Source organism: Macaca fascicularis, chromosome 4, assembly GCF_037993035.2.
Source record: "Macaca fascicularis isolate 582-1 chromosome 4, T2T-MFA8v1.1".
Lineage (NCBI taxonomy): Eukaryota > Metazoa > Chordata > Mammalia > Primates > Cercopithecidae > Macaca > Macaca fascicularis.
In genome coordinates this window covers 147,770,110-147,784,483 of record NC_088378.1, presented here as the reverse complement: position 1 = coordinate 147,784,483, position 14,374 = coordinate 147,770,110, and the positions used below count along the sequence as shown (strand labels likewise).

Genomic DNA, 14,374 nt, shown 5'->3' with positions numbered 1-14,374 from the left:
TATTTTTCAATTTTTATTATTTTCTACAGTTTGGACTGAATTCTAATTTTTCTTGACTACATATCTTCAAAACAATGTTTTCAATTTTTTTCCTTCTTTTTTTTCCTCCATTTTTCCTAATTTGGAGTCACTGGAAACTAAAATGTGCTTTCATAAAGCACTGTGAAATGAAGCTAGACAACTTAAACTTCAGAAGGAAATAACAGGGACCTATTTACGTACATAAGCCACTTTCATACCTGCCTACTGATGTATGGACTTCAGAGTAATGTGGCCTATATCTATTTTCCAGAACTGTTCTTTTGTTTGTTGTTTTCTTCCCCCTATTTTCTCTTCATAGGACATGAGACTTCACAACCTTCTAAAAATGAGCTTTCCTAATAACTCGGGACTTACGTGTCTAGGTATAAACCATCCTAGCCACGAGAGATCAGATGAAACCTGAGGCCAGAGACTCATTTTCTTCTAAAATGCTTTCTCCAACAGATTTTTAAAAAGAAAAGGGGGAAATGTGAAAGGAAAGTATTTTGGGCCCCTCAAATCAATAAACTAAAGGAAAATGTCAAGCTGGGAACTGCTTAGGGCAAACCTGCCTCCCATTCTATTCAGTTACCAAGGTAACTTTGAACTCTGCTCACCAAGATAAATACGTATATCACTGCCTTCTTTGGAGAGGCTAAATAGAAACAAAAAAAAAAAAAAAAAAAAAAGCAACCATTTGTCTCTTATCTACCTATGACCTGGAAGCCCCCTCCCTGCTTCAAGTTGTCCCACCTTTCCAGACCAAACTAATGTTCATCTTACATATGATGTCTCATGTCTCCCTAAAATGTATAAAACCAAACTGTGCTCTGACCATCTTGGGCACATGTTGTCAGGACCTCCTGAGGCTGTGTCATGGGTGCACGTCTTCAACCTTGGCAAAATAAACTTTCTAAATTAACTGAGACCTGTGTCAGGTCTTCAGGGTTCACAGTGGTTAGTTAGCATTTAAGAGTCAAATAACCTGAAGGGCTGGGCCATGATGGTAGGTATAGAGCGAAGTAAATCTGTGTGAACATTAGAGAACATTCTAGAGTTACCTGTTAGATTTGGGTAACAGGTAACTCATGGACAACTACTCAGCTCTCACTGTGAATACACCAGCACTGAACTACCCCAAAATGACCTGAGAAGTAAGACTGACAACACAGTGGAAGAAAAAAGCCTAACACCAAGTGACTAAAGCCACATAGGGCAAATTAGGCTAAAGCAAAGCTTGAAAGGTGGGGGTAAATACTCACAGCATTACTGGTGTTGAGAATTAGACTGACAAAGCACATGCCCAAGAGCCCTATCTGGCTCTGCCGGGCACTATTGCTATTTCTTTGGCAGTCATTGAGAAAAAACTAACAAAACAATCCTGTCCTGGTATTGCTGCTGCACTGGGGAGAGGTGATCTATACAGAGGGGAGAGGAGGGGGAAGGGACAGTAGAGGAGGGGAGGGGATGGGAGGGAAGTTGGCAACAGCATCAGTTCTTCTAAGAAATGACCAGAAGGGTCACACTGTTCAGGTCAGGAACAGCTGGTGATCTGCTATTTTTGTTTAGTAATCACAACTAGCCTCCCAGGAAAATTCTGTCTGCTCTCCAGCAGGCTTTGAAAAAGAGCCCCCCATACACACATACACACTCACAGGAGCATGCACACGCACACACACACACACGCACGCGCGCGCACACACACACACACACTCTTCTGGGAGAGAGGGGAAAGATACCCATAGGAGGCTTGGGTCTTTGAATACAAAACCAGTTAAATGTGTGTTTTCCCTATGCACACCCAAACACAGACACACACAGACGCGCACACACACACACACACACACACAGAGAGAGAGAGAGGTTTTACTATTTATCAAGCCAGGAATAAATTTTAAATTAGAGTTCTTAGAGAGGAAAATTAAATAGAACATACAACTTTTAGATCAGAGAGATGGCTTAAACACGCAAGAGTAAAATTTTCTAGGGGAAGTAATTTGCTGATTGGTTCATTTAAAATTTCCAGATGAATACATTTCCTGCCAAATCTAAATGCAAGAAAGATAACCAGTGAGAAAGCAAAGGACTCTTGGTACCTTCCAGCTAAATCCTCGATATCTTTTATGAACAGGCCTCCTTGGTGCTTGCACACATTCTTGCATGCCCTCAGTCGGCTCTTACTCTTGTACAAGATGTAGTCTTTGCCAGTGCTCTTATTACGAAAGAAATTGATTCCTTCCTTAAGATTGGCAACTTCCACAGGTGATAGGCACAACAGGATCTCAGTTGTTTGTTCAGTGCTATGAAAAGCCAAACATTTTGAGAGGAAATGTTAATAATGTTAGGTTTTAAGAGATAATCATTTCAAACTGACAGCTCAAAACCCCTTTCCCCTAAAATACTCCCCTAAAATACTTCATAAGCCCCTTGCGTTCCAAGTACCCAGGTTTGGTGGCTACCTGAGGATGCATTTCTCCCCACCTTGATATGAATGTAAATATACATCTTACTTGTTAAATATACCTCTCCACTTTTCTAGAGAACTAAGATCCCTCTTACTTGCCTGCCCATCGTCTGCCAGTTCCTCTGCCTGGGTATTTTGAAAGAACAGCAGTTGCTCGTATCGTTTCTGTGGCTCATTTGCTCCCATAAGCCATTAGTCAGCCTGGAAGGAGGGCGTTTGTGGTATTTCCTTCAACAGTTACTGATTTCCTTTGACAGTTTTCTCCCTCTACCACAGCTCTTTTAGAAGCCTAACACTATATTCACTTCTGAGAAGCCACTGTGCTGTCCCTCCCATCTCTGCTCTTTTGCATCTGGACTGCCTCTGCCTAGAACGCAGTTCCTCTCCACCACGCAGCATCAGTCTTGATTCAAATAGAACTGAATCGTCCTCTTCCTGGTTAAGCCTTCCAAGACACACCCCAGGTCCAGGCTAGCATTCTTGGTGTGCATCTCTCTTCTGTAGAACATTATAATGTTGTAATTGGCACACTGCTCTGTTTACTTACACATAGGCACTTTTGAAAGCACTCTATCTTCCTTCTGCCCCTACCACTTAGCCGACTGCCTTTCACAGGCTATGTCTTCACTAGCTCTCCACTTAATGAGTCACCCCTCCCACTGCACTCAATTTGACTAATTTACAAAAAGCTCCAGCAGCAAATGAAGCATTTGAATTTTTTTTTTTTAAGGAAACAAGCCGTTATACTTCTCAAACCCCAATTTCTAAACACTGTTTACAGTGCAACACTGAATCATAACGGAATATTATTTTTGCCAAGAAAGGTTTCAAGATATCTTTTGCAAAATCATGGTAGGAAATCTGGGCACATGTTGTTTAGTTTTATATTTGACTCCAAACAAAAAAGTAGCCAAAATTCTCTTTGCATGTTAACTTAAAACTGATTTGCAGCACAAGCATGTTTGTGGCACTTTCACTTTCCTTTTTAGAAGCACTGAAAATTTCTTAAACGGGATAAAAATAATTTTAAGAACACTCCAGGGTAGAAAATAACAGAGAAACCACTTCCAATTTTAAACTGATGAAGGCATAGCTCTGTAATATTATGATCTACTTTCTCAAAGCAGATTCTCCTTGTCACCTCTGTCCCAAATTCCTAGTAATTGAGTTCCCAATGGACTTGAAATTATTCCAAAAATATGTTCTAAATGTATTTGATAGGAAGAATCTATTCTAAATATCATGACTTCTTTTTTGACTTTGTTCTTACAAGTACAAATATCTGACACCAAGCTAACACAAGCACTGAGGCAATTCCTGGAATAATTAGTCTGAGAGTATAAAAGGCAAACCTCTCTAGATTTTTGTTGTTCCATTGAATGAATTCATATAGCCAAAGTTCTGTGTTAGATTTCAACTTATATCACAACCATGTAGAACAGGTTTACTTAACCACACTTTTGTACTCAGTTCCATGTGAAAGTCACATTGGAACAGAAGGCAAAAGAAAAAAATGTGTGCACCTATATACATGCTTTTCTATATATGTTTTTAAATGATTAGCTTTACCCCAAAGTATTTTTAAAGATATCAATGAATTTGCTTCTATCAAAATCAGAAAAATAAAATTGTAGCAAATTCTTATTTTGCTATGAGTAAAACATTAACACTAAAATGAATTTTAATACACCTACTTTTTAACGTTTCAGTATTTTTTTCAAATACTTTAATATTCTTGAAAAATAACAATTAAAATACATTATACAGGGCACACTTTTTCCCTTTTGCCTCAGAAGTAGTGGCTCAGTGTGGCAGTATAACATCCTGTCTTTAAGTTTTGTATATTTTGTTTGTCATGGAATTTGTGCATTCGTTTTGGCCTTAAAAAATATTGTGTTGGCCAGGTGTGGTGGCTCACACCTGTAATCCCAGCACTTTGGGAGGCTAAGGCAGGAGGATCACCTGAGGTCAGGAGTTCGAGACCACCTGGCCTATATGGTGAAACCCTGTCTCTACTAGAAATACAAAAATTAGCCAGGTGTGGTGGCGGGTACCTATAGTCCCAGCTACATGGGAGGCTGAAGCAGGAGAGTTGCTTGAACCCAGGAGGCGGAGGTTGCAGTGAGCTGAGATCGCCCCACTGCACTCCAGCCTGGGTGACAGAGTGAGACTCCATCTCAAAAGAAAAAAATTAAAATGAAAAAATATTGTGTTAAAATCATTTCCATTTTAATCAAGATTATTTTTTACATTCCTTAAATTTTCTACAACTTAAAAGTTGTCTCACTTGTCTCACCCTAATCCTGGGCTCTTTTATTTTCTGATGCTTAATGATGATCTAAACTAGGAACTAGTTAGAAGTCAGCTTCATAGGCAATGTATGTATCTCGCCTGAATTATCTCCATCCTGTTCTTTTTCTGAAGATTAGTAGGAACCAGATATAAGTGTGTAACAAAAGAATTTTTAAAATTTACCTCACTAGAGATCACAGAAAATAACTATATTGATGAAAATGTCATTGGTTTACTATTTCAAGGGCCTATGGAACAAACAGTGATGCTTTTGAAACTTACTTTGAAAATTCAAAATCTACACCTCAAAAAAAAAATACACAGGGGAATAGAGTTTTATGAGGTAAAACTGTCATTCATTCATGCTCTGATGCCACCACATACCCTGAGGATCTCTTCAAAGGCTACTGACTGGGGCTTCTAAGCTCAGAGCTGAGGGAGAGGCAAGGATAGGAATGATATAAATGTCAACTATACTTTCAGTCCAAGCAGGGCAAGGAGCCCAAATAAAGACTACTTCTCATGAAACTAGAAACGCTCCAGGGGGTTAAAATCTGAGAAAAAGGGTGGAGGAAGAAAAGGCAACTCATGCAGAATTTTCAGTCTGTATGTACATTTTGCTCCCCATAATTTCTTAGGTATTTTGTTTTCAGTGGGAAGATGTTCATTATTCTGTTCAAGAAAAGGTAAATTCTATGAAGGCCAAGACTACAGTGCCTGTCCCATGATAGGTGCTCAGTAAATATCTAGTGAATTAAAGAATATCCTCACAAGAACAAAATGTGTACTCCATGGTTAAAAGAAGAAAAATTCACCTACTGTACCCTGTGATACTCAATATCTAAAATCAATCACATAAGCTTCCACTTTAGGAAACTAGAAAAAGGAAAGTAAATTCAAAGCAAGAAGAAAAAAAGAAAGAAAAATTAGAGCAGAAATCTATGGAATTGAAAACAGAAAACTAATAGAGGAAATCAACAAAACCAAATGCCAGTTCTTCGAAAAGATCAAAAAAGTGATAAGCCATAGCTAGGCTAACTAATATTTTAAAAGAGAGAGATGGGGAGGGAGGATGCAAAAATATTAATATCAGACTGGGCACGGTGACTTACGCCTGTAATCCCAGCACTTTGGGAGGCCAAGGCAGGAGCATCATTTGAGCGCAGGAGGTCAAGACCAGTCTGGGCAACATAGTGAGACCCTGTGTCTAACGCAGATGTGGTGGCTCACACCTGTAATCTCAGCACTTTGGGAGGCTGAAGTGGGCAGATCGCTTTTAGCTCAGGAGTTCAAGACCAGCCTGGGCAACACAATGAAACCCCATCTCTACAAAAAATGCAAAACAATTAGCCAGGCATTTGGTGGCTTGTACTTATAGTCCCAGCTACTTGGGAGGCTGCGACTGGAGAATCACTTGAGCCCAGAAAGCAGAGGTTGCAGTAAGCTGAGATTGTGCCACTGCACTCTAGCCTTGGTGAAGGAGTGAGTCCCTCTCTCAAAGAAAAAAAAAGAAAAAAGACAGACCCTGTGTCTACAAAAACAAAAAAATACTAATATCAGAAATGAAAGAAGGGACAATACTACAGACCTTATGGACATTAAAAAGATAATAAAGGAATGCTATGAAAAACTCTACACTCACAAATTTGATAACCTAGGTGAAACAGACCAATGAAGGACACAATCTGCCAAAACTTGTACAAAAAGAAATAGACTATCTGAGTAGAACTATATACATTAAATAAATTGAATCATTAAGAACCTTCTAAAACAGAAAGCATCAGGCCCAGATGGGTGTACTGGTGAATTCTACTATAATTTTAAAGAAGAATTTATACCAATTTTCAAAAATCTCTTCCAGAAGACAGAAACAGAGGGAATATTACCTGACTCATTCTATGAGCCCATCACCCTAATACCAAAATCAGACAAAGTTATAACAAGAAAAAAAACTACAGGCTAATTTATTTCATGGACATAGATGTAAAAATATTCAACAAAATATTATGAGATATAGCAATGTATAAAAAGAATCATATGCTATGACCAAATGGGATTTATTCCAGGCATGTAAGGCTGGTTTGACATTCAAAAGTCACTTAATATAATGTATCACATCAATGGGCTAAAGATGAAAAGTCACATGATCACATGCATTTGATAAAATCCAACATTCATGATAAAAACTCTCAGCACTCTAGAAATAGAGGGAAAGTTCTTCAGCTTGATAGGGAAACTTTAAGCTAGGCACAGTGGTCCATACCTATTAATCTAAGTGTTTTGGGGGGTCAACACAGAAGGATTACTTGAGGCCAGGAGTTTAAGACCAGCCTGCTATGTTTAAGACCAACATAGCAAAACCCCATTGCTTAAAACAAAACAAAACAAAACAAAACAAAACAAAAGCCAGGTGTGGTGGCTCATGCCTGTAATCCCAGCACTTTGGGAGGCTGAGGCAGGTGGATCGCCTGAGGTCAGGAGTTCGAGACCAGCCTGGCCAACATGGTGAAACCCTGTCCCTACTAAAAATACAAAAATTAGCCAGGTGTGGTGGTGTATGCCTGTAATCCCAGCTACTCAGGAGGCTGAAGTAGGAGAATCACTTGAACCCAGGAGGTGGAGGTTGCAGTGAGCTGAGCTCATGCCACTACACTCCAACCTGGGTGACAGAGTGAGACTCCGTCACATACACACAAAAAAATTAGGCAGGCATGGCAGTATGCATCTATAGCCCTAGCTACTTGGTAGGCCAATATGTAAGTATCACTTGAGCCCAGGATTCAAGGCTGGGTTGACCTCTGATCACACCACAGCACTCCAGCCTGGGAGACAGAGCAAGACCCTGTCTCTTAAAAAAAAAAAAAAAAAGAAAGAAAAAAATTTTTAATAAAAACATCTACAAAAAACATACAGCTAACATATACTTAAAGGTGAGAAAGTAGAAGCTTTCTTACTAAGGACAAGGTAAGGATGTTGTCTCTCACCATTGCTTTTCTATACTGCATTGGAAGTTCTAGATGATAAAATAGGGCAAATAAATAAATAAGTGGTATACAAATTGGGAAGAAAGAAAGAAAACTGTTTTTGTTCACAGATAATATGATTGCCTATGTAGAAAATCTGAAATAGTCAATTCTTAAATGTGGGCTGCACATAGAGACTTCCTTTCAAAGAGTACAGTATGGAAATGATGAAAAAAGAGTAACTTTAACAGTAAGGAAATGTGACAATCCATCAATATCAACGGTGACAAATTATGTTAAAACGTAACTTTAATATGATGTAGTCTTCCTCCTGCAAACCCATAATCCCAGTCTAATCATGAGAAAAAAAAAATCAGATAAATTCCAATAGAGAGGTAACCTATAAAATACATGGTCAGAACTCCTTGAAACTCAAGGTCATCCAAAACAAGAAAAGTCTGAGTAAATATCTCAGCCAAGAGAAGCCTAAGGAGACATGATGGCTAAATGTGATGTGGTGTCTTAGATGTAACCCTGAAACAGAAAAAGACATTAGGTGAAAGTAAAGAGACCTGAATAAGCTACTCAGGGCGTTAAGACAAGAAAAAAAAAGTCAAACACACAAGGGATGGAAAGAAAGAAATCATTTTTGAAGATAGTTAGACTGTATATATAAACATTCAGAAGAACCCACATATAAATTATAAGACTCAAATTATAAGACTCTGAGAGTTTAGTACAGCTGTTAGATATATAATCAATAGTTTAAGAAATCAATTTATTCTCACACCAGCAATAAAAAATACAAAAATTGAATTTAAAAATATATAATTTAAGATACCAGAAAAGGCCGAGATGGGTGGATTACCTGAGGTCAGGAGTTCGAGATCAGCCTGGCCAACATGGTGAAACCCCCATCTCTACAAAAACTACAAGATTAGCTACGTGTGGTGGCACATGCCTGTAATCTCAGCTACTCGGGAGGCCGAGGCAGGAGAATTGCTTGAACCTGGGAGGCGGAGGTTGCAGTGAGCCAAGATCGTGCCACTGCACTCCAGCCTGGGCAACAAGAGCAAAACTCCATCTCAAAACAAAATAAATAAAAATTAAAAGAGAGCATAAAAAATGAAATATCAAGAAATAAATTGAACAAACGATCTCTATGGAGAAACTTATAAAACTCTATTGAGAGATATTAAGTGTATCTATAAATGAAGAATTATATTATGTTCATAGATTGGAAGCTCAATATTATGAAGATAATCAATTTACTCCAAATGTATCTGTAGACTTACTATAGTCTCAATAAAGCCCCCAGAATTTTTTTTTTTTTTACAGCTTAAAAACTTACTCTAAAATTTATTAAGCTATGCAAAGGGCCAAAAAGAGATAAAACATTCTTCAAGAAGAACAAGGTGGGAGATGAAAGAGGATTTGTTCTAGCAAATATCAAGACTTATTGTAAGCTATAATAATTAAGATTGTATAGTGTTGGCTTAGTGGTAGATAAAATAATCAAGGGAACAGGATAGAGGCCTGGAAACAAATCCACATATACACCAACACTTGATAAGTGACACTGTAGAGATCACTAGGGAAAGGATAAATGTTTCCACTAAACTTGGTGGGGTAATTGGGAACCCATATTAGAAAAATAGATTGGACTCCTTCCTTATTCCACAGACAAAAATCAATTTCAGACAAGTTAAATACTTACATTTAAAAGATAAATAATCAAGCTTTTGGAAGTTATTTAGGAGAACATTTTTATAATCTTGGGACAAGTGGATTTTTTTCAACAAAACACAAAAAGCTCTACCCAAAAAGGAAAATTATTGCAATTTTAGATTACACTAAAAGAACATATATACCCCAAAACAGCATAAAAGAGTAAAAAGGTAAGACACATAATGAATATTTGCAACATAAATATGACAAAGGATTTCTAGGCAGAATATAGAAGAATGTCTACAATAATAAAAAGACAATCTACAAGAAAAATGGGCAAAAAGGTTTGAACAGGTACTTCACAAAATAGAATATCCAAATTGTGAATAAAGAGAGCTCAGCCTTACTAGCAATGGGGAAGTGAAAATAAAAACCACAATGAGGTACCACTATACTCATCAGAATAACTAAAATTAAAACAACTGCAAGCACCGAATGTTTATAAATAGGAGTATGGAAACTCTCTTATGTTACTAATGACAATGTAGTGAGGTTCAATCTCATTGCAAAATAGTGTGGCATTCTACACTAAAACAGAAAATACACATATACTGTGACCTAACAATCCTACTCTTAGCTAAGTTTCAACACTGGAAAAATGTGTGCATATGTTCTTCAAGATACATGTACAAGAATATACATCACAGAATCACTCATATTAGCCCCAAATTGGAAACAACGCAAATGTTTATCAACAATGAAATGATAAATTATGTATTTATATGTTATACAAATTATACACTATAACAGTGAGGTAGCATTCTGTGGAATACAAAAATATAAATGAACCAAATAAGATTCCTTGTAACAACATGCAGCAGTGCCCAAACACAATATTGGATAAAAAGAACAAAACACACACACACACAGGCAATGTGACTCCATTTAAATAAAGTTCCCTAATAAGAAAACTAAAGTGTATTGTTTCGGAAAATGAGGAAAATATTACAAGAGTCAGGGTAGTATATATCTTTAATGAGAGAGTTTTAATCAGAAAGGAGCACATTATGTAGGATGCAATTAAAGCAAGGCATAGGGCAAAGTTGTAGCTTTAAACAGCTATAATAGAAAAGAAGAATGATCTTAATAATCTTAAGACTTCAACTTCAGATCTGGAAAAAGAAAAGCAAACAAAACTCAAAACAAGTAGAAAGAAGAAAATAATAACAGGGTAGAAATAAAAGAAGTAGAAAAAACAATAGAGAATCAGTAAATTTAAAAAAAAAATGGTTCTTTGAAAAGATCAGCAAAATTGGCAAACCTTCAGGTAGATTGACCAAGATAAAGAGAAAAAGCACAGATTACAAAAAATCAGGAATGAAAGAGGAGATATTACCATTAATTCTACAAATATTAAAAGGACTATAAGTAAATGGTATGAACAAATATATGCTAACAAAGTAGATACTTTAGGTAATGTGGACAAATTCCTAGAGGAACACAAATTGCCAAAACGGACTCATAAAGGAATAGAAAACATGAACAAACCTATGACAGGAAAAGATATTGAATCAGTAATTTAAAGTATTTTCAAAGAAAAACATAGGCCCAGAGGTTTCACTGGTGAATTCTGTCAAACATTTAGAGAAAAATTAGTATTGATAGTCCATAAACTCGTCCAGATCAAGTGGGATTTATCCTAGGAATGCAGGATTGATTTAATACATGAAAATCAATTAATGTAATATACCACATTAAGAGAATAAAAGGTAAAAACCACATAATAGTCTCAAAAGAAATTATAATGCAGAAAAAAATTTTGAAAAAAATTTAATACCCTTTCATGACTAACCCCCAAACCCTCACAAAGACACACTTTACAAACTAATAGAAAGTAATTTTCTCAATCTAATTAAGGGAACCTATGAAAAACCCAAAACTAGCATTATACTCAATAGCAAAAGACTGGATACTTTTTCCCTAAAATCAAGAAGATAAGGATATCTGCTCTCACCACTTCTATTCAACATTTTACTGAAGGTTCTAGACAGGAAAATTAGGCAAAATAAAGTCATCAATTTGGAAAGGAAGAGTAAAGCTATTTGCAGACAACATGATCTTGTATATATAAAATCCTAAAGCATTTACTAAAAAGTTTCCAGAGCTAATAGACAAGTTAGGCAAAGTGTCAGATATAAGATGAATATACAAAAATCAATTGTATTTCTACATGTTAGCAATGGACAGTTCAAAAAAGAGATTAAGAAAAAAATTCATTCAGAACGTCACTAAGAACAGCAAACACTTGGGAATAAGTATAACAAAAGAAGTACAAAACTTGTACACTGAAAACTACAGAATATTTTTTAAATTAAACATCTAAATAAAGAAGAAGATACTCCATGTTCATAGATCAGAAGGTTAGATGGCAATACTCCTTAAATTTTTCTACAGATTTAATGCAATTCCTTTTTAAATCCCAGAAACTCACAAGCTGATCTGAAAATTCATAAGAACACACAAAGGACTCAGATTAAAGTAATCTTGAACAAAGTTGGAGAACTCATACTTCTCCATTTCAAAACTTTCAACAAATGCTGCTGAGATAACTGAATAGCCACATGCAAAAGCATAAATTGTACCCCTATCCCACACCACATACAAAAATTAAGTCAAAATGAATCATAGACCTAAATATGATAGCTAAAACTATAAAAGTTTTAGAGGAAAACTGTAGGGAGTGAGTTCAAGGATTTCTGGATTGATCGAAGAAAAAGATATCATGAGCTGGCAGCAGCATGCACAAGCTTTAGTAGGGTGCTGCTTTAGCAAGTAAGCAGGAGGAATGAGTCCTTCACATCTTGAAACTATCCAGTCTTGGAGGGACCACCATTCAGAAGGGAAGGAGAGCAAGGAAACTTCTAGGAAAGGGGGTAAGTCAGAGGCACAGCAGGGACTCTCAGGGTCAGTGAACTCAAAGGACAGCAGCAGCCTGGCATCTTTATAACACTGGGGCTTATCTTATCTATGGATAGTAAATATTGCCAATTTCATAGATTATGCAGATCAGGCGCTAAATGGCTAAAAATCTGCTTATTTGGGCTATGTTTAAAACAATTGTATGTGTACAATTTTAAGTCTGGTGCTGGCAGCCTTTGAGCTAATGGATCTCAGTCTGCTGTGAAGAAATAAACAACCGAAGAGCTAACACATAGAGAACATCTCTGAGTCATTTGTTAGGTTGGTGCAAAAGTAATCACAGTTTTTGCCATTACTTTTAAAGATAAAAACCATGATTACTTTTGCACCAACCTATACTTTAGAAAAATAGGAATATATCTGTGCGACTTTGGGTGAGGCAATGATTTCGTAGACACAACACCAAAAGCACAAGCAAAAGAAGAAGAGAAATTTGACTTTATTGAAATTAAAAACATTTGCATTTCAAATGACACCATCAAGAAAATGAAAATCACCCACAAGCTGAGAGAAAATATTTGCAAATTATATATCTGTAAGAACCTTGTATCAAAAATATACAAAAAATCTTTAAAACTCAATAAGAAAACAACCCAACTAAAAATAATCAAAGGAGAACCAGGCATGGTTGTGCACATCTGTAGCCCTAGCTACTCAGGAGGCTGAGGGAGGAAGATCACTTGAGCCCAGGAGTTTGAGAGCAGCCTGAGCAACATAGCAAGACTCCCATCTTTAAATAAATAAAATAAAATAATGAAAGGATTTGAACAGACATTTCTCCGAAGAAGATATATAAATGGTCAGTAATGCACGTGAATTACCTAGGTTAATCATCCTTAGTTAACCTAGGTTAACCATCCTTAGTCATGATAGAAACTCAAACCAAACTACAATGAGATGGCACTTCACATCCATTAGGATGGTTATAAGAAAAAATGTAGGTAATATCAAGTGTTGCTGAGGATGCAGAGAAACAGAAACCAACAAACACTGTTGTTGATAAACTTCTGATAGGTTTGGCAGATTCTCAACATGTTAGAGTTTCTGTTGATCCAGCAATTCAATTCCTCGGTCTCCACCTAAAGAACTGAAAGCATATGTCCACACACACACAAAAAAAGCCTGTATATGAATGTTCACTTCGCTATTACTGATAGCAGTCCCAAAGTGCAAACAACCTAAATGTGTCTCAATTAGTGGATAAATAAAATGTATACATCCAAGTAATGAAATACTATTTGGCAATAAAAAGGAATAAATTACTGATACATACTACAGTAGATAAATCTCAAAAAAATTCTGCTAAATGAAAGTCAGACACAAAGACCACATATTATATAATTCAATTTATATGATATGTCCAGAATAGGCAAATTCACAGAGACAGATTAGTGGTTATCAGAGACAATGGTGGGGGTGTAGACAGAAAATGGAGACTGACTGATCAAGGGCGCATGGTTTCTTCATGGGGTGATGGAAAAATTCTAAAATTAGATTGTGAAGATGGTTGCACAATTCCATAAGTATACTAAAGACCATTGAATGGTACACTTAAATCAGGTGAATTTTATGGTATGTAAATCATATATCTATAAAGCTATTTTTAAAAAGAAAGAAAGCAGCACATGAGAGATTTCTGGGGTGCTTACAGATAATATGACTTTTTTTTTTTAACCAAGGTTAAACTGGTGTTCATTTTCTAAGTGTTCTTCATTTATGTTTTCTGAACTGCTCTGTATGTTATATTCCACAATAAAAATAATGGGGAAACTGGTGTTTTAGATATGCCTTTTCAAAGTATATTCACTCCTCACGTATTCTGATGTACAACTGTAAGTAAAGTTTGACCTCTCAAGAGAGAGCAGCCCATTCCTGCAACCAGCTATAATCAACTATAATCAAGCAATAATCTGCTATAATTAAGGAAGGTCCTACTGCAAACAGGTTTGACTTTCAAGTCAGCCAAACTTCCTCTATGAGGGCCTTC

The 14,374-nt window shown here is 36.5% G+C and overlaps 1 protein-coding gene across 12 annotated transcripts in view; it reads right to left on the bottom strand.

Moving 5' to 3' along the window:
• Positions 1-14,374, bottom strand: part of LOC102142214 (cytidine monophosphate-N-acetylneuraminic acid hydroxylase) — a 357,828-nt gene that overhangs the window by 56,571 nt on the left and 286,883 nt on the right. For 5 of the 12 annotated variants that reach the window (XM_005553874.5, XM_065544350.2, XM_005553875.5 and 2 more), the window contains exons 1-2: positions 2,585-3,089; positions 2,118-2,321 (exon numbers count right to left, since the gene is read on the bottom strand). The exons of 2 other annotated variants lie outside the window; for them this stretch is intronic. In XM_005553874.5, coding sequence (XP_005553931.2) covers positions 2,118-2,321; positions 2,585-2,661 — 281 coding nt within the window. In that variant the 5' untranslated portion in view covers positions 2,662-3,089. Of the gene's footprint in view, positions 1-2,117; positions 2,322-2,584; positions 3,090-14,374 lie in introns of those variants that run through there. 5 more of the 12 variants (XM_065544341.2, XM_074038754.1, XM_065544342.2 and 2 more) reach the window with 2 other exon arrangements.